Source organism: Athene noctua, chromosome 28 (genome assembly GCF_965140245.1).
Source record: "Athene noctua chromosome 28, bAthNoc1.hap1.1, whole genome shotgun sequence".
NCBI classification, from domain to species: domain Eukaryota; kingdom Metazoa; phylum Chordata; class Aves; order Strigiformes; family Strigidae; genus Athene; species Athene noctua.
Window position 1 is genome coordinate 3,831,089 of NC_134064.1, and position 26,245 is coordinate 3,857,333.

The 26,245-nt window shown below is 40.6% G+C and overlaps 1 protein-coding gene across 4 annotated transcripts in view; it reads left to right on the top strand.

Annotated features, from left to right (window-relative positions):
- Nucleotides 1–26,245, top strand: part of EBF2 (EBF transcription factor 2) — a 145,260-nt gene that overhangs the window by 96,947 nt on the left and 22,068 nt on the right. For all 4 annotated transcript variants that reach the window (XM_074928456.1, XM_074928458.1, XM_074928459.1 and 1 more), the window contains 4 exons: nucleotides 8,651–8,732; nucleotides 19,310–19,427; nucleotides 21,224–21,354; nucleotides 21,904–22,030. In XM_074928456.1, the coding sequence (XP_074784557.1) occupies nucleotides 8,651–8,732; nucleotides 19,310–19,427; nucleotides 21,224–21,354; nucleotides 21,904–22,030 (458 nt within the window). The remainder of the gene's footprint in view (nucleotides 1–8,650; nucleotides 8,733–19,309; nucleotides 19,428–21,223; nucleotides 21,355–21,903; nucleotides 22,031–26,245) is intronic.

The following is a 26,245-nucleotide window of genomic DNA, read 5'->3' on the forward strand; positions in this document are numbered from 1 at the left end:
TCACAACGTGACTGTTCGCTGCTTAGCACAGTTGGAGCCCATAGATACTGTAATAAACCAGGGAATATTATCTGAATGTCCCTTTCAACAGCCCGTCAGCCCAATCCTCTACTCTATTACCTCCCTGCCTATTGACTTTTGATTATGCTATGGCATTTGGTCCTGTGCCAAATGGCATGAATAATATGGATCTTACAGTATAAATAAGCTTTTAGCCATTGTCTTGTAAGTTACTGGAAAGTTTTGGTGTGGGAGGAAGGAGGAAAACCCAAAGGAAAAGGGAAACTGCTCAGATTGCAAAGAGTCCTCCAAAGACTTTTTGGAGAACAATTGCAATTACAAACACGCTGTTAGTGTTGTGTTTCATTTTCAATTCGAACCCATAGAGTTCAATTATTATTTTCATTAATGGTGTCAGGTTTTCATCAGAGTGCACAAACAAGGAGGTTTTCCTTGGAGATTTTATTTTTTTTTTTTTTTCCCCTAGCAAATGTGGCCATGTCAAATAACTACATTCAGCACCGAGAAATGATTGTCTGTATAACCGGCAGTGCACTCTCCCCCAGCCCTTGTTTCTTGAAAATGGGATCACTTTGCAAGACAGAATAAGCATTTACCGAATGAGTGTGAATTGCAGTTGTGGGTGTGTGTGCTCAGAAAGTGTCACGGAGTCTACTTTAGAGATGAAAACGGTGCAGAAGGCAGAAAATGTACAGAATACAAATATCAAGTTTACTGACATGCTTCGGGTTTGGATAACGTATTGCAGGTTTACATTCAGTTACTGTTAATTTGAAAATTCAGAAAAAAAAAATTAAAAAGCCACTAGGTATAGGGCAGAGAGAAATGGTGATGTTCTAGGCTGCAGAGAGACAGGATATTTGAGGAGGAATCGTTCTGCGGCTCAGGCATGAGACTGGGAGTCAGACGGGAGTTAAAGTCCGACTGTTGCTGCAGACGCAAGGTGCAATGTTCTTTCTTGATCCATCTGAAATACAGGATACCAGTAATTCCATCCCGCAGCTTCTTTTATACCTTGCATAGTTACTTACCCAAGTGTGATTAGGACCTCTTGGCATGGCAAAACAAATCATAACTGGAAGCAGTTTTAAGATGGGTACTGCCATCCCGTAATTTTAAGGTCGACTTTGAAGGTAGTCTGGTCTGCTGGCCTACCTTAGCTGAATCACCAACCTTTTTCTGTTCCATTTTCGCATCCATCTCTAGCTTTTCTGAGCTCAGTCTTACAAGGGGCCAGAGACCGTACAAATCAGACAGTAGTAAGAGTTTTCTGCCTTCTCACGGTGTTTCCCGGTGGTGTTTCAGGTCTGAGGGTAGGCGTAGGAAAAGAGACCTTAAATAATGGTCCCACATCGAAACGTAAAATTTAAACTCAAATCTAAATTGGACTGATTGACTAAGTGTGGGAGAAAGAAAGCAGGATGTTGAGCAGTGTATGTTGGTAAATGACACTGGACTGTTAGGTTTGGAAAACTGAATTGTTTTGATACTTAAAATTATCTGATGTTTCCAATTTGAGGGATTCAATGCCTTGTGGCATTTTAAAGTCCTCTTTGAGCTTTTCTCCTTTTTTAAAATAAAAGCACTAATTCCACCTGTTCTCTATTACACTTATCTGATCTGCACGTCTTCATATGCTTTGCATTGTGAGTGTTTTGGAACAAGCATGCTCTTATTGATTGATTAAATATTAATTTAATAATGAAGATGAGCCTAAACAGAAAACTTCTGATCTAGACTTTCCTCAGTGCAAAGGATCTTTGTGTCCTGTAGATTTTGGTCCAAACCGCCTTGATTTAATAATATAAGTACAAATACACAAAAGCCTCACATCTTGAAGCCAGCCTCACTTTTGCCGTTACAATTCTGCTAACATCAGTGCAGTTACTCCTGAACCACTCTTTAGACCTCTGCAGAAGCAGACTTTGCCTTGGCAAGCATCTGTTTCAAAGCTGGAAAAGAAATGTAGAGCACGGGAAAAAGTTTCTGTAGAAAGGGGTCAGGATCAGTGCCTAGCATCTGAGAGACAGTCAGAGAGGTGAGATGAGGAGGAAGATGTAATGGCAATGTAAAGGGCTGTATGTGGCAGAAAGCATTAAAAAAAAAAAAAAAAGAAAAGAATCCTAGAAATTTAGGAGGAAGGGAACTCAAAGGATTTCTTACTCCATCTCCCTTAGGTGCACACACCTAACTCCTCTCTCACGCAAGGCTGAGGAATTCTCTTGTCTAGTCTGGTTGTCCTCTGCATGCAGAAGTGTGGGGCTGCAGAAGAGTCTGACCAGATTGGTGGCCCCATAACTGAAGAAATTACTTTGAATTAAGACAGGCTAGAGAAACGCTTCTCATTTTTCCCGTCAGGAAATGAGAACGTTGTTGGCGGCAGCAGGCGTGATGTTCACGTGTGGTTTTGGTGCAACTGGAGGCTTTCTCTTAAAAAACGAGTGACAAATGAACAGCCAACTCCTCTTCTCCTGGCCTAGGTTTGGGACCTCATATCATCCGACTCCTGCTCCCTTCTCTCACAGTAAATGTCTGACAAACTCTGAAAAGTATTTTGACCTACATATGTTGGTTTTCACATTTGTTAAACTGGGTTCACACTTTATGCACAGGAGTTTTGTGAAGATTAATTAGCTGCTGTTTGTGGAGTATCATATAAATACTCTGGATTATTGTAATAACCTCACTCATTTCTCACACAGTATAAGGTGTATGTTCATTTAGAATGCCTTTGTGCAACGCTTGATCCCACATTGACTATAACTGCTGGAAAAGAGGAGGAAATTTTCTCATCAGCTCCCTAATAATACACACTGACATAATAGAACAGAATTACTCCAGAGATAAATACTCAGATTATAAAGAAGTTTTCTACTGTGATATTCATTAAAATCAAGATGATGATATCCAATAAATTAATTGATTTTAAACACTGACCTTCAAATGCGTGTGCAGGATCTGACCTAGTCCCTTTGAAAGGAAGAATTTTCAAGCAAAACCTTCTACTTTGTCGTGTTGTGGCATTGGGGTAGGGTTACTTGTCACACTTATCTCAGAGTCTGCAATGCCAAGACATACATGGGTGAGTCGAGGGGAGGATGGGAGACCCTGATCTCAGAATTTCCTAGCTTTGATGGTGTTGGAGTCAGGCCCTCACTGTAATGATAGTTTTGCAGTTCATAGTATATTTAATCTTAGTATTGTTTAACCGGAGCAAAGATACTCATAATAACAGCTTCTAGCTTTTTCTTTCTTCACTTCATGACTTTTTGGAAGCACTTTAATTATTTAAGCAGAATGCCACCATATCTTTATATTTTCATTAGATTGTAGCATCATAGGATTTGCTGATAAACATAATCATACGTGGTGGTAGGCATGTTCTCATGCCAAAAAAATGACTGAGGCCATGAATCCAAGTTCTACAGCAAGCCAAATGAGACAGGATTATCTCAGTATCTGCTTTACATGGAATATTTTTGAGGCTGCTCACAAGATAAAAACAATGTTGTATCTCTTGATTCTGTACCTGTATTTTAAGAAGCACAAAAGGTGGATAGGAAGGTTAGTTAAGATGTAGAACCAGGAGCCAGGAGATCCGAGTCCTAGTCCCAGCTCTGCGGCAGACCTGCGATATGACGGGGAGCAATTCCCTCCCAGTTTCCAAGCCCTGGCATCTTTGCCTGTAAAATGGTGAGTTACACCACCTGCTGCAGAGGGGTTTTGTGAGGCAGAATTAATTGAAGTTTAAGTCCCATAGAATGGCGCCATAAAAGCACAAAGCACATTATCTATTTCTGTGGTTCCATGTGGCGAGACTAATCAGTCCCAGGTCTTGTGGCAGGGTTAAAAAAAAAAAAAAATTAATGGATTTTTTTTTTTTTTTTTTTCTAAACCTACACCTTCTGTTGCATGTGGGACTGCTCTTTAGGGCTTCTGTTTAGTCCTGTTGACGTCACAAGAAAGATTTTTTTTTTTTTTCTGACTCCAACAGGATTTGATTAAGGTTCTTCTCAATCATCCGAGATGGCGGATGAACATTCACAAGAGGTGTGGAACATGCTTTCTAGTTCTAGACACATTTTAAAGTTGCCTCAGGTAGGTACAGAACCTGATAACATAGGCATACACAGACAAGGTGGGAGCGTGGGTCAGCAGTGGCTTCGGAAGGAGCTTGAGAGATGCAAGAGCTGCCTGGATTGCCCTCACCCTTTCCCACTGTCCGTGACAGACCTCTGCAGGTGAAGTTGTTCTTCTGTCTCACAACTCCATTACGGATTGCATGAGCCCTCCCCGTCTGCTTTCCCACCAAGTCAGTTCGAATTGCTCATAGTACTGCTGAAAAACAGTTGAGATAACACAGCTGTCTTTGTGCTGAAGTGAAAAAGGGGCACTGAAATGATTCATCAACCGAACTCCTTGGCATGATGGGAGCTACCAGTAGGAGAAGCAGTAACTGTTAAAAAAGCTCCCTCTAAATCCTAAAAAAGGGATTTACATTTAAAATGGCATTTTGGAGACCTCTGCCACTGTATCAGTCCGTAGATAGAAAGCTTGACTATGTAACAGAGACAATAGGAAAAAAAAGGATAAGCCTATAGTTATATCTTAATTAATTTTATGTCTATGCGTAAAGTTACTCAGGTTTTCTGTAGCCCTGCCAGAATTGTTAGTGGTAGTCATTCAAAAGTATTTAGGTTTTCCCCCAGAGCCCTTAGATGTTGATCTATGAGATGACTGGGCCTTGCTCTCTGCTTGGCTGGGATCGGAGTTATCTGCTAAACTCATAGCTAATGCCGTCCTTAGCAAGGAACAAAGGCCAGCTAAGAAACATGAAAACGAGCTAATTCTTTTAAATTCTGGTTGGTTTTTAAATTTTTTTTGCTGTATGTGTAGGTTAAGGCCAAAACCTGGCTAAAGGTTCTTATTTAAAAAAAATTAATAAAGCCTTTCTGCAGTTCTCCTATTACCCCTAAATCAGCTTCATTTAGTGCTAAACCTTCTCTCCTCTTTGCTCCCCCCAAGTCATTTTTATTCTAATGCTGCAATAAATATTAATGCTTTTCCCAGATGCAACCACTTAAAATATATATGTATATATAACAACCTACCAAATACTTCATGCAGATGCCCAGTTGCAGCTAAAATTTGACTGGAGAAACTCTGAAAGGAGAAAAAGAGAGACGTGGTTGAGCCAGAGGGAAGATAAAAATTCTTGTGTGTGCACGGAAATAAAACTACGTCTAAATCTGGGGTGATAGGAGGGAAAAGTGTCTTAGGGCAGCATATCCAGTGAGCTCCAAAGAAACTACAAATGTCTTAGTACAGGCGACATACAGGAATACTGCCACGATGCTTCCGTCCTAAAAACCCCAGCCAGCACTCTGGAAAGTGAGATGAGGAATTACTGGTGCCCGTTCTGTGACGTCCTAAAGGTGCACAATTTTCAGCAGCTGAGGTGCTCAGCAATTCCAGAAAGTCAGGCACCTTTAAGCGGTCTCGAGTGGGACTCCCAGACTTGCTGCTGGTTAAATATCCTGGGTGAAACACCCTAAAGCAGGGGGTGTTTGCATGCTGGGTGCCGTTTACTGCAGGGCAGTCGGTGAGCGACGCGTCTCGTAGGAGGCAGAGAGCTCGGAGAGGAGAGTTTTGTTTTCTGTGTATTGTTAATGGACAATACACCCGTTGAATCAGCACAGAGCTAATTGAAATCCAAGATCATTTTCACATATGCTGTTGATTTATGTTTGCTGGGGATCTGAACCCTATTTTTTTTTGGAGATATTTAGCAGAAAATAAGAATTTAGTTCTTTGCCGTTGCAGTGTTGCAGAGTTCGGTCACTGATGCTGTTAAACGTACATTTAGAATTTTTACCTTTCTGTCTCTGCCTTTTAGGGGTTTGTGTAACAAGCAGTACAGCTCTTCCCAAAGTCAGTTCAGCTGACACAGCGAGTTCTCTTCCCCCTTTCTTTGCTGTGATTTTCTTCCTTCTGTAGTTCATGTTGATCATTTTTCTCATCCAGATGAATAGGGATGCAAGCATTTAAAAAACTTAAAAAGGAAACTGGACATGGTCCTGATTAATCTGATCTATTTTTCCTTGAAAGTAGCAACTACTTGTGGATTTTTGTTTGCAGTTACTCTCCAGAATAATCAGTTAGCCAGCAGCTCATTGATTTTCATGTAAAAGTTGCTTGCCTTGGTTTCATTATAGAGTTTGGTTCCATTCTGCAGTTTTTCCTTCCATAGGTAGATCTCAGTAACATGAGCTGTTTATATATCTGCAAATAATTTTTTTTTTATATCTATAAGAAGAGGGAAGGATAAAAAGGAGTGTTTGTGAGTAAGATTTCTGGCTCAAATTCTCCTGTGAGTCTTTGAGTGTACCGGCATGCATAGTATTTTTCCTTCTGAAAACATTCTTACAGATAAAATCTTGCTTACCGAATCATTCAAATAAAAGAGGTCACAGGTTTTAGCACGAGGACTCAGTAAGACTTATTTGATAGACTATATTCACTCAGTGCTGCTCCCGAGGCATGAAGTTCTGTAGGATTTTTAGTTCGGAATACAAGGAGGTGACCAGGGCTCTGTTCCCAGAAGTTGCCCTCTGGCAGGCGAGCCCCGACACATCTCTCCTGCTGAACCCGAATGCCAGCGTGAAGAGAGACCACAGCAGGACGCTGGACTTCCACCCTGATCGGTGCCACAGGAAGAACCAGTGAGCTCGTTCCGTCCTAAACGAGCAGGAACGATGGAGAGAAAAAATTAACAGTCTGCCAAATGCACACACAGAGAAAAGAAATGTTTCAGATATTTGTAAAATGTTTGTGAAGAGATTTCAGGCAAAAAGGAAGATTTTAATTTTAAAAGCTCACTGGAAGGATGTATTTTGTGGCAGCTAGATGCTGTTATCTGGGTCTTTTTCGTGTGTTCAATTGTCGTGAGGTTTTCGAAGGGTTTTGTTTGTTCAAGCAACATATAAATGGATCAGATCCTTCGATATTTCTTTGTACGTTTGGGGCAGATGGGAGAGAAATAGCGTGATGTAAGTGGTGCAAAGAAAGTAGCAATAACAAGGGAGAGTGGGTTTCTGCTTTATTGTCTTGTGTTAGGACTATTTTGGTTGTTGTTGTTGGTAAACCCTAGGAAATATACATCTTTCTCCTTTAAAGTTCTAATTCAAGGCATGAATGTGTGAGTTCTGAAGGGACTTAGGGACTGCGGTAAAAAATCGTTGTCATAGTAACAGAAAGGGAAATAGGCCTGGCTCACCTGGGACTTTAACTTACTGCAAAAGCAGATTTTTTTTTTTTTTTTTTAAGGAAAGCACTCAGCAAGAGAAATAAATAAATAAATAAATTGTTCTTTGTATTCTAAATCAACCCTTCAACTATTTACTTTTTCTTATCACCGAGTCTTTTTCCCCCTAAATCTATCTTAAAGTCTTTGATTTTTTTTTAAAAAAAATTTAATTGTTGCAGTTGAACCCATTTTGTCTGACAAACGGAAATGAAAAGAATCACAGAAAATGTTTTCACTTGCGACAGAGGATGCCAAAAAATTTTTCTTGCCTGTTATGTCTGAATTTTGAAGACACGCTTGTTTTGTTTTTAATCCAACAACTATGATTTTACGTGTCGTTTCTTTACCTCTGAAATTCACAAATTTAATCAGATTAATCAGATAACAAAGGGATGAATCCTCTCCTCCCTGGATTTGACATAAAATTTTGTGGAAAAGCTTATAGTAAAATGCCTGCCTAATATTTCTGAACTGTAAAATCTATATGCTCTAGTGCATAGTGTTGGGTAAACCAATCAAGCATGCTGAAGATTCAACTTGTGTACATGACAAGCTAAACTCTACTGAATAATAACACAGAAAGATAGGCGTATGTGACAGGGCAAAAATAATTGGCATGAGAACTTTGTACAATGTTAATAGGTTTATCTGCTTGGACAGCATGAGCTGTCATGTATTACTTCAGGTTGTGTTTTTGTTATCCTCTCTCAAAATCTATGTAAGATTATAATCTGGAGTCTTGGCAGTTCTGCTTCTCTGCTTTAGTTACTGAAATCTTAATAACTAAAAACATTGTCATGATGAAATCGCATCAGCTTCTTCTGGGAGCTTTATTTGTTTCAGTTTTTTAATACATTCTAAGTAGTTTCAAGGCTTATCTGCTTCAGAGTTGCCCTGTCGGGTTTTGTAGTTTTTACAATAACGTTATCCTTCTATATTGTTTCACGGAAAATCCCTTCAGACAGCAAAAGAAAGACCTTGTATGCAAGGGAGAGATAAAGAAAGAGACTAAAATCGTGTGGTCAAACACGCAGTGAGGAAACAGGCGTAAATCGGAGTAGATACGTTGACTTACACCAGCTAGCAGCCCAGCTCAGACTGGATTGCAGTCACAGGGGTTGTACTTTACCTGATTTTTTTTTAAACTTCTGTTTGTTAGGGCTTGTTTTTGTTTGTTTTATTTCTGTTTCAGTAAGTTCTTACAGTCCTTGGTCTACTGATACACTGTCACGTAAATCACTACGATGTGTATTTTAAAACAGAATATAACGCCGCGTGGTTTGTTATGGTTAATAGAAGTGACGTGGTTCTTTATCTTTCCAGATTCTTCTTAAAATTTTTTCTCAAGTGCAATCAGAATTGCTTGAAAACAGCAGGAAACCCAAGAGATATGAGACGGTTCCAGGTAAGTCTTACAAGGCTTGCATTAACCTGTCTGCTTTTTTTCCTCCTTTTCCTTTTCCCTCTCCTCTCTCTTACATTGTTCATAATAAATATGATGACAGTATATGATAAGCCATATCAGATATTGTTAAAGTTTTTCTCCATTTGTTGTGTTTAAACCTTTCTCTTTTTTTCCCCCCTTTTTCCTCTTTTTTCCACTCTGAATCCCCAAGGGGAAGTGATGTACTGTACCAACCAGCAGTGGATATTTGATTTGACACCCTCGGGCAAAGCACTTGCACATACAGCTGCCCACAGCAGGGATCATGTTTGTGATACTTAGATGCCTCAGAATTTTTCAAAGTAGCTCTGTACGTGGTACACAAGCAGTCTCCTCATTTTCCCTCCACTCCCAATCTCTTTCCATCTCTCTTGCCTTTTAACACTCTCATGCCCTCCCTTTTGCTTCTTTAAAAAAAAAAAAAAAAAAGAAGCTAAAATAGTGATGGTCACTTTAAGATCTCACGCAGCAAAGCAACAAGACCCACGGGACAATGACCCAGCTGCTTTGCAGTGAAATCTGCCACTGGTTTCATCATAGCTGTCGCTGATGTATTGTGAATACCAGCTAATAAAAACACAGAAGGAGGTGAGGTGAAGTGTGTCAGCGGGGAAGAGGAAGGCAGACACCGTCTCCCATCTTTCGTACCCTAACCTCTTAAGCAGCTACGTTTAATAAATAGCCCTCAAAAAATGTAAAGGGAATGCTCAAGCCTTTTCCATCCGGGCTGCAGGGTGACGTCCCTGCGTGGTGTGGAAGGTGGCACGGCACGGAGCGGTGGAGAACTCCCTCAGGCACCTGAGAGAGGCAGCGGGGTCTGGCGAAAGCGGGGCAGGGTTGCGTGTCAGATGGTTGGACTGCACCACTCGTTTGCTAGGTGACCTTCGAGGAGCCATTTTTATTTCTTTGCGTATATATTTCCACCTCTCCAAATGGTAAAACTTTGTGGTCTTGATCCAGGAGAGCATTTGAGAAAGTGCGTGTGTGCTCTGCCAGCCCAGAGCCTTGGAAATCTACTGGTGACAATCAGGATTGTCTTGCTCAACGCTGCTACTGCTTCTTGTCGTTATTATTGTACCTGCACTGTGTCACATCCCTGATACAAATTGGATTTTTACCTTATCGAGGGATGGGTGATTTTCTCGTAGACCCACAGGATTTGTAGCGGGAAGGCGACACCCTTAGGTTTGGTAATTCACATTTCATTGTTTGGGCACTTGCATCAGTTTCCTTGTTTATAAACGAAGTTAAAACTCCACAGGAGTTCACTGAGTTGTTTAAAACTTTCCACCAAAACATGTTTTCACGGACAAGTGGATTTTTTTACAAAAATTTTTTACTTTTACTAGCAATGAAATATTCACTGGAGGTATATTTTTATCAAAAAAAAAACAAACAGAGAGTTCAACTTTTAAGATAAATACTGCAAAATGAGAGCTTCTGAAAGCTTCAAATATTCTAAAGAAATGTAAGCAAAAAAAAAAGTTACTAATTTTTTCTTTTGAGCAGAAATGAATTTAGAGAAAGATTCCTGACCAGCTTAATTTTTTTTCAGTAGTAATTTAAAGAGACTGCAGGGACTTCTTCATTCTGTTTTTAGAGATGATAGGACATGAGAAAAAAAGAGGTTCTCATTGTTAGAAAATTTATACTGATTCTTTTTTTTTTTTATTTATTTCAAGTGGCAATTTCCATAAAGCAAAAACACCAATTAGGTATCATCTGCCAAGAATGTGAAAAAATCTGAGAGTAAAGGAAAACTCAATTTATAGCATGTAAACAGATCCTGTTAGCTCTTAGAGCCAGCTAGAATAGCTGATTGTGGAATGTAATGAAACATAAACACAGAGTCTCTCTTTTTTTTTGTTTTTTTGTTCCGAGTTTATAAAAAATCTTGCACGAGGGTATCCTGATTAGCACTTGGGGATTCTAGGCGCTGCCGTATTACAAATAATATTCGTTGTTACAGCCAAAATATAAATTCTGGATCGAAACACACCTGAAAACTGCAGAAATTCGGGTCTGATTTCAATCTTTTGCTAGCTGCCCCCTCGCTAGGAAACTAAAATCCCAGATTTCGATCAGGTGCTGAACTACAGGAGGATTTGGGATTTGATTTTTTTGTGGCAGAAATCTACCTCTAGTGTAAGCCTTAATGTTTCACCTCTGTATGTCCACACCCAAAATGGTGATGTTATAGAGCCTAAATAGCTTTAAATTTCCCATGAAACATTGAACAGGGAAACTGAAATGAGTCTTAGAGCACCCACACGGTTAGTGATGGAACGCCTTCATTCCTTCAGCCCGTCCACCTCTTCTACAGGAGAAAGTATGGCCTTGCTTTTGATCTTAGTACCAAAATCAGCAGTTTATTGGAGAAGAAAATGAGCTGGGATAGACTCTTCATCTGGATTTTCTGCCTTACAACATGCCAAGCTGGAAAAATAGAGCCAAGTGAAACTCTCTGGTTCTGTTTTGCAGGGCTTACTTAAACTCCTCTTGCACTTTCAGTCCGTGCGAGTTCATACCCTTTGAGTTTCATTGTGAGATTGAAGTTCAAACCCCCCAAATTAATCAAGATCAGGCAAAACCACTAGGTTTAGCTTACTTTTTTGTCAAAACTGAAAATGTTGACAAGACTTTCTTTCAGAGTTACAAAAACGAACCCTTTGAGACAAAAAAATGCTTGAGGTTTTGAGTGAAGGCAGGATCTTCATTCAGGCTTGTTCAAAACTGGACGTGTCGGTTGATGAGCTTTGTTCTGGGCTACAGAGGTCAGTATGTATTAAAAAAAAAGATGCAAAAAATAGTTCAATTGCTGAAATTTTACACATTGGGAGTAAAAAAAGCTCTGTGTTCCAAAGGAAATTAGCCGTGATGAACTGTAAAAATAATATGCAAAGACAGCTTGTTTTCTGTCTGCCTCACTGTTTCTGCAGATAGAAGCATGACTTCCCTGAACGCAATGAAAGTTAAGAGTGCTCCACTGTCTCTGCCTTCTGGATCCTCCTTTTTTTTGGTTGATTTTGGGTTTGTTTGTTTGTTTGTTTGTTTTTTTGTGGGTGTTCTGTGTTTTGGTTTGGTTTTGCTTTTTCAATTTGGTCAAATGTTTTTTTGCCTACGGCTTGTTGAGCGTGGTCTGTCAAGCTACCCTTAAAAGTAAACCAGAAGTGGGGAAAAAAATTATTATTTCAATATTAGTGGTGTGCTTGCGCACCGTGAACGTGTTCGTTTTCATTTTAATTGTTAATATTTACATCAGGCAAAGTAATTAACATGGAGAATTGTTTATTAGGTTTGAAAGGGCAGTTGTTTGTCCTACCAGTAGAGCAACACGTGACCAAAGTAAAAGAAGAATCAAAAAGCACGGTGCAGTTGGATACTTTATTCATTTTACGATTGAATTAATTATGTTTTCTTCTTTGGCCATATCTAAAACCTTTATTGTTTTTCTAATACATTATTTGTACAGCTGTTGTTGTTAAGCCCCTCCTCTTTCAGACATTTTCATGCATTTAGCTTCTCTTATGCAAACAGACTTCTGCAGTGATGCTCAGTTGAGTATCTTTTCACCTGTACCTATGGTTTTTTGCAGAACCAAATATATTCATTTTTAATGGAGCAGTGCTTGTCTGATCTCCAGGAGACATTAAGATATATCTTATGGTTATTAAAAAAAAAAAAAAAACACAAAACAAACCAACCAAAAAAACCCCAAACCAAACCAGAAGAGAGAATCCTAATATCAAAGTTCTCATTTAAATTGCTACTGAAACCTGGAACTGAAAGGGTCTCATCAAAAAACATTTTTTCTCTTTAATGGAGATTGAATGAAAGCCCAAAACTCAGACTTTGTTGTTGAGACACAAATATAAATAAGAGACATGGAAATAGTGCTGGACAACGCATCTTATTGAGTTCTTCCAGCATGGAAGAACGGTTACTCATGTCTGGAAAAGTGTCAAGTTAATGCTTCTGATTAGAGATGGGTGTGAAGCTACACAGTTTGGGCTTGGCTTGGCTGATAACCAAAGTTCCAGGGCGTTGGGATCCAGTCTCTGAGCCTGGCCTCAGCCTCGCTTCTAGATATAAGATCTAGATATTTTATAGTATAGTTACGATATATTAAACTGAATTAAATGTTAGATTTCACGTATATCACACTTATTTAAAAAAAAGGGGGTGGGGAGAAGAAGGGATGGAAAGGTTACATTAACACTGCATTGTAAATTTAATACCACTCCAGATGCCTGAAGAGGTGGGGGTTTTTAGTAAAATTCTTTAGCTTGGAGAGCAACACCAGCTGCTTTGTGATCACATTAACTATTTGAAATTTGCTTTGATATTAAGTAGAGCTTCAAAGATACGATGGAAATCTGTTAACTTACTTCTTTTTTATCAAATACGAAGGTTTTCTACTGTGGAAAGGTCATAGCTCAGAAGTTAGAGGATGTGTGATCGTTATTTTAGTGAGGTTTTTTTTCCCAGTAGTAACATAATTTTATTGTGAATCACTGACTACTTCAGTGTCTGTCAGTGGCTAAAGCAGGGAAAGGGAATCTTTTTAGAACTAATGGATATTTTCATGGCTACTTGATCACTGCCTGAATACATATGCAGACAGGGTAATATGTCCTTGTGAATTTAACTGAAGCAAATATTGATTCTTTATAAATTAAAATAATTCTGAATAAAGATTGTCAGTGGAAAACTGAAACAGAAATCACGCTAAAATCACCATAGGGCTGACTATTTGAGTTGAGCTAATCTGCAAATCTGAGTTTACGTAGGTATTGTCATTGCTGTATTCTCAGGGAGTGATTCTCCCAGGAACAGAATAAAAAAAAAAATTAAGATATGGTGCCCTCAATTTAATGAGGACTTCAAGAGAACTTGATTGAATCCCAGTGATACTTAATGGTAACGACCGGTGTGTGATGGGGGACAATAATTCCGTGGAATTAAGATGAGGCACTTCAGCTAAAATGCTTCAGCTGAGACCTGGTGCTAAGGCATTAGACTCCTGTTGACTGGGAATTCTGCTTCATCCAGTAACATACTGATTAAACAGATCTTACAGTGCCACGGTCGAGAGAACGGTACAAGGCAACAGCAGAACATCAATACTAACAATGGTCATCTTTGAACCAACATGCTTTTTGAGAAACAAAAAGAGAAAGGTCAGCAATTGCCCTCTGTTTTCAGCAGAAATCATGACATGGAATGTTTCCTGGCAGGTATCCCCCTCTAGGTGCTCTAGGGAGAAAGAGAAAGGAAAAATAACAAGGTGTATCCCTGGGGAGATTTCCTTCCTGACCTCAGAGTGGTTGGTTCGGTTCATCATCAGGCACGTGAGCGCAAAGCTGGCTGTGCTGGAGAATTCACCCAGCCGGCTTCTGGTACGAAGGAGTGAAGGATCTGTGTCATTCACGAAAAAGAAGAATGGGCAAGAGTGGTGGGATCAGATTATCAGTTAGGAATGTAGACTGTCATAAACAAAAGGGGATAGCAAGAATAAAACGTAAGCAGTCTAAATCAAAATCCTTTTCAGACTGATGGTAAAAGAATTTGCCAGAGACCCCCCCATGGTCAGATTTGGGTATGGATAGAAGTTGCTGAACTGTTGTTAGAGAGATGAGTACTACACGGACTAATGTCGCTATGGGAGACTAATTTCCCACATATAGATTGACCAACAAATGCAACTGGTATCAGCAGAGTAGAGAGCTATTACTGGGTGGCAGATTTCTTCAATAGATAGTGACCGACCCAACAAAAGGTTGTTTTAGATTCTACATGAGTAAAGGAAGGACTGACTACAACTGCAAAAACCCGAAACGCTCAAGGAGCCATTGTGAGAGTGAGTTGCCAGGGTTGTGTATCATCTATTAAAAACAAACCACAGGTGAGGCTCTGGTATGTCTCAGGTAAGCTGTGCAAGTAGCAAGAAAAACACATTTGTCCCATTGTACCCCCCCGATTACTTGTTTGGAATACAATATGTGGGTTCAACTGTATTCAAAAGAGAATGAAAATGAAATTGGAACAGGTGCAAGATTGGGTCATTAAGGTGCTTGGGGAGTGGACAAGAGCTTGGCTCAAGGACTTCAGTGACATGCACTGAGCAGGGACGTAACTGCTGCCTGAAAGCGTCCTAAGGTAGGTCAGAATGGGAAATAATAATTTTAAAGCTAGTCTTAAGTATAAACTGACTAGGAATAAATTTAGGCAGTAAATAACTTCCCTAAGCATCAGGACAAGTAGGCTTTAAAACAGGAGTGGTACCAAAGGCAAAAGCTTGAAATGGTTGAAGACCGTTTTATAAAAGTAGCTCTGTGGTTTGGTTGTCTGTCATAGCAGAAGACTAGATGTCAGTGACCCGGGAGTTATCTCCTAGCCCTGTGCCCCTGTAATCTTAGGAGGCCCCGTTCCTGAAATGAAGGCCATGTGCAGGGTTTCCTCTGTTAGCCCAGTGTTTGCAGCAGACCCAGATCTCGGGGAGGATTTCCCAAAGAATTCAATGGAAGTTTTGAGCAGAGAGAGGCTGCTGGCATTTTTCACATTGTTTATCTCCTTCCTAATCCAACTATGAAGCAAACACATTATATTCTGGTGTCTACTCCTGTATTACTCGCTCAACCAAAACGCCTTATTGACATCAATGGGGAGCCCTGTCCAAGTGAAGACAGCAGGATGAGGCCTGACATCTTTTCTTCCACCCAGCTGGAAAATAATAATAATGATGATAATTTTTTAAATCCTCATAGTAGTTTTTCTTCTGAAAAGTTAAAATAACATGGTGCTGTGACTAGAGAGTTATAAGGGAAAGTGCATCGGGAATGTAATATTGTTTCCAGATGTACAATGTCATAAAGAATTTTTTCCACACTTGGAATGGTAACAGGAATTTTTTGGGAGAGATCATTTACACAGTGATGAGATACGTTACATGTAAGTAAATGCCTGTATGCCTGGAATGTTTGTACCATATGTCTAAATAGGTGTCTATGAGTGATACAGCTTTTAGATATATGTATGATGATGTGTATTTACTTGCATATATGTGATTTGGAGAGGAGCACACCTCAGAATATAGAAACACTGACAGAATGTCTAGATGGGGGAGGAAAAATTGTAATACCCAGATAAAGGTTTGTAAAGAAACAGAACACTTTGAACTGTGCAGGGGAGTGAAAGAGGGGCAAGTGCAGCTCAAAGAACCTGAGTTTAACATGCTAAAGACAGTCCCTCCTTGTGGTTTCTGAGCAGGGATTACGTTACAGAAATCCTCTTGGGAAACAAAAATAATGTGGAGATACAGCACATGCATTTCTTGAGTACTGCTGGGGAATCGTTGGTTTATGTCTGTAGCTTCATAGCTGATAACCAGACACTTGCAGGTTTGCAGAGAGAATCTTAAGAACTGTTGAAAACCCTGCTTTGCTGTTCCCAGACATGGAACCGACGTTGGGATGGATGAAGGAGTAACGCCTTTCCCTTCCTCTCCCTTGCTTGCTTGGTTGTCCTCTGAAAAACCAGTAGAGGTGACGGGTTGATCCAGCTGTTGGGCACCACAAAGTCTTTAGTCTTGATGCTGTCTGTGTCAAATTTGACCCTCAGCTTACAATTACCAGAATCCCCAGCCTAGCCTACCTGACTAATTTTGATGTTCTCAGGTCATTCCCTTAGGATTACATTTTGCATTAGCTACTGATTTAAGCTAAAAGACAATCAACTGAATAGGCACAGAAGCCACATTATCCTACAAGAAGAAATGCCATCAGATCAGAAAAAGAAAAATGCTCCAAAACCACTTGGCAGTAATTTTCCAGTGCTGTGGACAAATCTAAGAATTTAAATCTCCAGGGAAGTTTGCACATCACCTTTCATCAGCACTAAATACAGGTTTAAAAAAAAAAAACAAAAAAACCCAAAAAAAAGGCCTGGCATGTTTTATGATGTTAGGAGAACAAGTGTTATTGATAAATACATGTTCAGAAGGGTATTGGCAAAAATGCATAGAAATGGTTAACAAGGTAATGGTAAGAAACGTTGACCTTGATTTGTTTAGCTAAGATGTAAAGATTTTTGAAGGTCAAAGGTGTTCTTGTGTAGTGTTTTGGAGTCTAACTGTGTCTGACCCTCTAACATTAAGCTGCTGTGGCCTGCAGTTTTGAAGAGTGAAGCAAACCAGGGGGAAAGAGAGAAGGGGGAGAGAACAGGAAATGGAGTGAGGTGTTTCAGGAAGTTGTCAGGAGTTGACTGATTGATTCCAGATGGAAAGGGTCACCCTTCGTGACCCAGGAAATACTCACTGGGGGAAAGCAGTTGGCTTGTGAAAGGGAAGGGCCTGGGAGTTAGAGACCATAGTGGAATGCACATTCCTCTTCCTTTTATCCATAAAACATTGTTTTTTAATTTTCGGTATAAAACAATTGGATTGTCATCTTCATCAGGCAAGAGAGAATGACTGGAGCAAAGCGAAGAAGTTCAGTAATTTTTATGTCCATAATCTCTGATGTTCTCACTCCCCATCACTGATAATGAGTTGTCCAGCAGTGTCGTAGCAAAGACGACAAAGGTCTCTGCTGAATGTCAGCAGTGCCTTAGAGATCACTGCAAATAAGGTCCAAATCTTTGAGCACGTTCTGGTCCAGATCTGAACGTCGCATTTGGTCCTGCCCCCGAGAATGCTGTGTTTATTTACCCTGGGTCCCAGCCTGTGAGATGCCAAGTGGCTTTGACCCTCCTGTGATGAATGGGAGAGGTGAATAAAAATGGAACCGCTCGTGGAGAGAGGTCTGAAAGTGCATCTTCCATTCCTGCTGGCTCAGGGAATAGAGGATGCTCAGCACTTATCTTCTAAACAGAGGACTGTTTCTTGCTATTACTCATGCTACGGGGATCTCTACAACTCTCACTGAAATGCGGCTTTTGTGTTGTGCGCTACATTTACACCCAGACGGTTCTTCAAGCAGGGAATGTGTGTATACTTGAAGTCTGCATATATTATAAAGATCTCATACCGAGAGCATGTGGGTGTGTGTTTATCACATACGTACCTTCCGTATGCGAGTTCAGATATGTATATATTATGCAGTGTAACTGTATATATATGATATACTTTTTATTTACATTTGGTTACAATTTAAACACTTGTCGTAAATATTTCAGACACTGGAATAATTCAGGTCTATTCCCCTGTTGCCCTAGTGTGCTCTGTGCTGGCCAGTGAGAGATTAAAATTTATTTCCATTGTTTAACGGAAAATAATGAAGTGCATCTGAGCGGGTTCAGCTATGTCATGCGGGAAATGTTCACTTTGGATAGGAGTCTCACTCCACCCAAATGTGCAATGATGAAATCAGTTGGCACACAAAAGCAACACATTTTGTGACAAGAATTCTTGAGAAGTGTAAGAGTACAGTATGACAAGAGCCTTTTGGAATGAATTAAACTTGTTTCAAGAAAGAAAGTATTCTTTAAGTTAGCTTAATCCTGGAGGAGGGCAAGGTTTCTCCTGCTTTATGCTGAATGTAGTTTTATCAACAATTAGAGCTTGACATTCTCTTACCCAGACTGTGACAGTTGTAGCTCTGAAAATTCATGGACACACCCCGGGCCAGATTCTCAATAGCTGGGACTTACTGTAGCTGTGTGGCAGCTGAACGGGGTAACGGTGATTTACACCAACTAACGGTCAAAACCTGAAAGTTTCAATAAGATGCATCTTCTTTCGGTAGTTAAAACACAGTTTGTTCGGTTTTTTTCTTAAAAGTTTGCGGTTTAAAGGCGCACATGTTTCTGGATTTATAGGACTTGGAGCTTTGGATGTTGTACTGTAAAGGGAACACTACGGGGGGTTAATGAACATACACGGTTACTTCCTCTAAGAATTAATATGCTGCTGGAGTCTGGCAACAAAAGTCATGGAGGCTAAGGTTTAAAAACTGCTGCTTGATTTGGGGTCCTCAGGCTCAGATGATTTTCAAGAGGCACCGAGCACGCATGTGTCAGAAAAACCCAGACATGATATGAGGTATTTTCACATAGTAGGAGTCCCCATTTTGCTCAGTCAATGGAGACCTGTATTTTCGAAGCAGATGCAGATACATTTGCATGTGTGCTCAGTACGGCAGATGGCTCTGAATCTGCCTGTATGTATCAGAGGGCAAATTGCTGGGGTGCTCTGCAGCCTGCCCTCCTGGTTGGTATGTGTAGACCTCTTTGCCATCAGCTATGCTGCAGCGCATCATAGGAAACGAAATTTAGGGCCATCTGCAGTAGCTGGTTCATTATACAGTAAGGACTTTATATGGCCCTTAGGATGCTGTGTTAAATGGAATTAATGCATAGAATGAAGGCTGAAAATGTTTTTTTTTTCCCCCTTCTTGATAGGGAGTAAACCCTGCAGGACATGATGCCGTTTTACAAACAGAACGGGGTTTTAACCAAACTGAATAATTAATACTTAACAAGTTGAATTTCAAAGTAAATTTTTCACCTGCCTCCTTTTTCTTCCCTTTCAAACTACCTAGGTTGTGCTGTCAACAACAGTGAACGTTGATGGGCACGTACTGGCAGTGTCTGACAACATGTTTGTTCACAACAACTCCAAGCATGGACGGAGAGCGAGGAGACTTGACCCCTCAGAAGGTAGGATATTTGTATGAGGAACAGTACACAAGTGAAGGCAAAAGCATGTTACCCGTTCTTCAATTTCTATTTGTTTTCAGGGGAAGGAGAGCTAAGGGGGAACTACAGACCCTCGGGGGGTTTAGAGAAGGAAGAGGCAGGAAAACAGTGTCTACTGCATGCAAAATATGTTCCTCTTCACATCTAAGAGACTGGTGTCTCTGTGTGTGTGTGTGTCCCACTTTATTAATTAGTTTGTACTGCAGAGATGAAAAACACAGAAACACTAAGCATTATCCAAATTTCAGACTTCTCGTTCAGCTGGGATAGATTTGATTTCAGGCAAATTAGGCAACATGACATCTTAGTTAAACAGAACTGTTGCAGCCCAAGATGTGTATGAAAAAGTGTCACTAGTTCCCTCGCACAAACTATGCACAAAGCATAACAAGGCACAGAAGGAAAATGACACTAATTGATTTGAGTTTGTTTGGCTAAGCCAGACTCATGGCGGGCCATGGGATGGGTTTTGGACTATATTAAAGCAATTACAAATCCTTGTATCTGTTAAGCTTCAAAACGGTCGGCCCCTCCTCTCCCTCTTCCCGTACATTGGTTACCAAGGCATTCCACCCCTCACACAGACAGTACTCAAAATGACTAGAAAATGCTATCTGTGTCTACTTTTCCCTCCCCTGCAGCTAGTGAAAGTGAGAAGAGCTAGTGATGTTAGTAGAAAAGACAAGCAAGGATATTATTTCATTATAATGTTTTGCTGCCCCACTTCTTAACTGTGCCCTGTATCAACCTAAAAGAAGAATTAATGAACTGGAAGAAAATGATTGAATCAGTAAAGAATTCAGAGTGGTGTTAATTCTCCCCCAGCGGGCAGTGAAATGGTAGAAGGAAAATCCCAGGATTCCTAGCCTAGGAAGCCATCCAGTTTTTCCTTGACTGATTGGATGTGATTGACTGGCTGTTCAAAGGAGTCTCATGTTTTTGGAGCACTGCCAAAGTTCCCCTCCACCTCTGACCCTGTCAACATTGGGAATGGAGTGATGGATTGACTTTGGTTATGGCCTGGAAACCATATTGGGTTCCTGATGGGATGTATAGTCCAGAGGCCTTGAACATATGGAAGAAAGAAGAAAAAAAAAAATCTACTCTGTAAAATCAAGAAAATGATTAGAAATTGTCTCCTGATAGGAGTTGGAGGAAACATTTGATATTCCCGTATCTTTTTTATCTATCGATAAACTTAATAAATCTTAATCTACCTCTCTTTCCGCAGGGTTTAGCTTTTGTGTGGTCATATGCTAACGAGTGGTGTTTTGTTTTTTTTTTTTAAACAGCCTCTGCACAATCATTTAAGCGTTTCATTTTTACACCCACTACAGTTGGCCTATTAGGCTTTAATGACACGATGTTAAGTGCCAGTAATGAATAGGCAAGTAATTAACACTAGCAAGGCAGAAAACGTGCTTTTATTTATTTATTTATTTGTTTACTGGGCTTTGTGAAATGGTAAAGCAGCCTTCATGGGTGAATGGCCGGAGGGGACTTGTCCTAGGCCTTTGTCAGCACCGGGGAATTCACTCCAGCCGTGAAGCTGCAGCAGGGCAGGAACTCCCAGGAGCGGGCAGGTGAAGCTGCTCCCAGCTACAGTCTGCATCCCGGTGACTTAGGACAGCTTCATGTGCCCAGAACTGGCTGGCAAGGGTTTACACCCAGTATCACAGGAAAGTCTCAAAGCTGTGTGGGGAAAACCCAGCACGACCTGGTGCTCTGATAACCCTGGTCCTTTCTGTTTTGTTCAGCCACACCGTGCATCAAAGCCATCAGCCCAAGCGAAGGCTGGACCACGGGGGGAGCAATGGTCATCATTATCGGAGACAACTTCTTCGATGGGCTGCAGGTTGTGTTCGGAACCATGCTTGTATGGAGCGAGGTAGGTGGAGGTGCCTCCTTGTTGCTGAACTGAAGAAACACTCCTTTCGTGAGGAAAGTGGAGGGGGAATAGTGTTAATGTCTGTTCCAGTGATGGTACAAAACTGGAGGCCTGTAAGGTGGGCTGTATAAACCCCAGGAAATTCGTGGAGCCAGTTTTCTCTGTGGAACTCCTTGCTATGTGATGTTACTGAGGCCAACTGCTCAGGAATACCCAGAATGGAATTGAATAGGTGTCTGGCAACAGGTAAGGATAAAGAAAATAAAGAAAGGGTTACAGTTTGGCAAGAATTCCCCCTGGATCCAGAAATAAGGCAGCAGTTAACTAACAGGCACAAGCAGTACAATTTTCCTGATGACTGTCCTAAAACGTGTCTTCCTCTGCTGCAGGCAAGAAGCTAGACCAGATATATCACTTGCCTGATCTGCAGTGTCTCGCATACAGGAATAAGCAATGCATTTACTCATAAAGCATGTTTGGAGGGTGAAAAGTGAAAGCGGGGAGAATAACACATGTCATAATCACGCCTCTCCTTTTGTTATTTCCCAGCTTATCACGCCGCATGCCATTCGAGTTCAGACACCTCCACGTCACATTCCCGGGGTGGTTGAAGTGACATTATCATACAAATCCAAACAGTTTTGCAAAGGTGCGCCAGGCAGGTTTATTTACACAGGTAGGTGATTGCGATTTACGCTAGAGGAGCTCAAGCTCAGAGCCTCTTTGTGTTGGTAATCAGTATTGACAACTCTCTGCTTGCTTGGTTTACCCTCGTGCTGTTTGAAGGCCACTCTGCTAGTTGTGACATTTGGACATGCAAGGAGATAGCTTCATTGTTATGCAGAGGTGTTAAGGCACTGCTACTACACGTGTTAATGTTTTTTCCCCGATTAGAGCTCATGCTGTTACGATATGGGTCTGCCTATAGATATACGGAGTGTACAGGAACATGATAGCATCGTTCTACATACTGGGAGATGTTTTATTTATAACAGTATTTATTTTACATTTTCCCCTCGCTGGGGGTAACCTTTCATTTTCAAGATAATTCCAGAGGACAAGGAGAGCCTCTTGGATTGAAAGAAGCCAATGAGCTGAGTGGAAAATAAATCTTTTGTGTTTTTTTTTTTTTTTTAATTCTTAAGTGGATTATCAACTTATTTAGTGCCCTATATTCACGTCTGCTAGCAGGAGGACGTTATCTATAGATCTGAAAGAAAACCATCAGATGGGACCAGATGACCATCTCTTTGACCTTTCAGTACCAGTAGTAACAACGATGGCATACATAGCATACATAGTGTATACAGTGAAGTTTCTGAAGCCTTTTAAGCATCACTGGAGAGTAATGGTGCGCCAAGTTCTAAAGGGTGGATTGATGTTTAAGTTGAATTATTTGCTCCCACCAAATCAAATTCAGATTTCTCAAAATGGAATAATTGATTTTTTTAAAGCTTCTTCCTACCAACAATCCTCATTAAATAACCTTTGTGTATTGTCATTGTCAAATTTTAAATCGTAATTTAACTCAAAAATAATAATGAAGGTCCAAGAAATTTTTTATTAAAAACTTTAAGGTCAAAACTTAACCACCCGTTGAGCAAATTAGAATTTTTCCAGAAGTGGGAAAAAATGGAATGAAAATCCAATGCTTTGGGACTTTAGAAAGAAGCCGTGATTTGTGAAGATCCTCTTACTGTCGTGTGCTGTTTTATATACCCTTTATCAGTGCACATGCTAAATTAGTGTTTAGTTGTAGGCGGAAAGGTTCATACAACTGCCACACCTGGATATATGCAGCGAGAATTAAGTCTTCAGTTATACTAGGTACTCTAGTGAAATACAAGCTTAACTGATCCACAGTTAATTGAAGGTACTGAAATTATATCCATTGACTGAAACTGACTTTGAATCAAGCTCACAGAGATCAGGAATTTCTCCTGATTTTGCACCAAAATAACCCCAGCGCGGTGTAAAGTCGTTCTGGAATTATTTCTGGGCCCGTGAGATCAGGATCTGGCCAAAGGCTTTTGAAATACATTCTTGTTCTAAGGCAGTGCATCGAGTCACTGGTCTTTGGGAAAAGATGCGTCTGATTTCTGAGCAGGTTAAACCTATCTCCTTTTCCGGAGAGAAATCTGGCAAAGGCATCAAACAGGTCAAAGATTCAAATCCTGTTTCTAAAGAGATGGGTCAGGTTAACTTACCCGAGTCTGGCACTCCCGAAGCAAAGGGACAGTGTTGTTGAGTACGGGGGCTGCACTGGGCCCCACACATTTCCCTTCAGGGAAGGAGACTGGTAATTCTTAGTTATTATTACAGATTTAAATGTGAAGTTCTTCTGTGCCACTGTCTGCTTCTGGAGGAGGCTTTGCTCCCACAGTGTCTTCAGCACAAGCATTGCTGAGGGCCACCCACCGTCTGCGTTTGGTACCTGTGCTCAAAGAGGAGTAGGAACGGGCTGGTACAGGGATGTGTAATCGAAACGTACATTCCTCTGTGACACAATGCCTTATTATTGTAAAGCTGTTTTAAGTGCAAGACTTACTTGTACCATCTAGGGGGGACTTGAGTCAGACCGCAGTGCAGTTCTTTGAGATGTTAATTAGAGTGCTTCCATGAAAAAGGACATGAAGATGTATCTAGGAGCCAGCAGAAGAGAAGAAAGTTAAATATACTCTCCCTGGTTTACTGCTGTTATTGGCATAGGGATATCTGTTAGCATTCTCTGAGGAGTGAGTGGGTGCTTACTGCCATATGTTACAAAACAGCGTTTCACAGAAGCTGCCGAGCTGTTAGAGCGAGGGTAGAACAGACAACTTTTCAATCTGTCTATTCAAGAACCTGCCGTTCTCCCACCATGGCAGGCAAAATGATAAACACAGCTATTAGGTAGAGGCTCACCTGTGTAATCAATTCTCCCAGGTTGTTGCTGCTAATAGCAGTAAAAACAACTTCTAAGCTACGAAAATAACATGGTGGCATATTTTTAAATTTTTTTCTCTTTCTGCGGCAGTGAGATCAGAAAACTGCCGTGATCCTGCTGTGAACAGTGATTTTTAACCTAGGCAAGCCATACTCAGGCAGTCAAAGTCCTCCTGCCTGGAAGTCTTCCTTAAAACTACCACAGGAACTTTTGAACCTCTTCACCAATTTCTATCCAATTTAATCAGAAATGTAGGAGCATCAAAGATGCGCATTTCCAGCACATTTTTGCGAAAATGAAAAATGGTAAGAGAGATCTGAATGGATCCTCCACTGAAGGAAAGGGTGAAGAGCTCAACCGTGCTATTAGACAGCAGAGAAGCTACCAGAAAACAGCCTCAGAAAGCCAGGTTGTTTAAATGCCACTGCCCACAGAATACATGTGTGTATCCAGAGCACTCTGTAAAATCTGCTCAGTAGCAGCACAGAGTGCAAGTCGGGTGGAGTGTGGCAGACAAGTATTATATAAAATACCAAAGAGGGAAGTTCAATAGATTTTATGATTATTGGTAAGGAAGTTCTGTGCATCATAATGAAAATCGGGTTTGTTTTTTTTTTTCACGATAATTAAGTTTATTATCTTCTTGATGCTTCTGGTACTTCATATTGCAATCTATTCCTCTGAGCTGTCACAAAGTTGGTAGATAACGTATCAGAGAATGCAGTAGGCTTAGAAACGTAAATAAGACCCCTTCCCTCTTGCATTGTAGTTGCCTCTATAAATGAGAATTTCTCCTCTAAATACCTTCCCTTTCATTCAGCTTGCACTTGGCAAAAACCTAAGAAATGTAGAGACATTTACATCAAGCCCAGGAGACTGAAAAGTGTGAAAACCTGCAAGCTGAAAGCACGGGAAGATGTAGTTCTGTCAGAACTAGTAACAGCAGCAACAACTACCAGCCCGGTGCTATCAGGGGCACGTTGTATTAAGTCCTTCATAATTATTAAGTGCTGAGATACAACCTCGCATGAACAGCACGAAGGGTCAAGTCATATGGAAATGGTGACTGGGTGGCTATAGGTACTTCACAGCCGTAACAAGAATAATTATTCGTATAAAACCAGACCTCGGAGGGTTCCTCAGGGCCTCACTGCATCAGACATGGGCGACCAGTTACAGAAAGACACGTGATTCCGTTTTGTACGCGAGGTGCTGCCGCAGCAGGACGGAGAGCAACCACTTGCCTGCGGTGATATGGGGAAGCTGAAGAGAGAAGGGAAACGGATCTCTCGGGTTCTAGTCGTATCCTTTAATCACCAGAACACCAACACTCTGCTAAAGCATGGAAACGGGAAAACAATGATCTTCACTTTGTGTGTATCTGCCTACGCCCTCAATATTTAATATACAATCAAATATTAATGTTTGACCTGATTACACTTGAGCGTTTTTCTTTTTGTAAGAGAGTCACAATAAGACAGGTTGTTTGAAGAAGAAAATGATAAACTGTTGAAAAGATGAATATAAAAATTAGATACAAATTTCAAGGGTAAATGTAAATGCCACAGTGGAGCTGTTCTGGGAGCTCACAGGCGTCCTGTAATGTGTATTTATAACGGGCTCCTCGTGGTGTGCTGTGCTGGCACTGCTGCAGTTACGGTTCTGTCAGCGTTTCCACTCTTAAGTGCTATCATTCAGGGTGCTGCAACTCAGCCATCAAATTCCTCTCATCGCCAAAATGTGATGTGTGGACTTTTCCATAAGGTCCCCAGATGGGAAACTTTTATAAAAGTGAAGCCAAGAGGATTCTATGGACGTCTAATGGAGTACTACAGAGTATAGCAAAAATCTAGAGAAATGGCTCGTTATATGTTAATGGCAGTTGCTGAACCAACTTACGTGCTTTAGTAGTTAAGCATACACTTAAAGTGAGAGATAAAAAGTCTATTTTTAAATCACTACAAC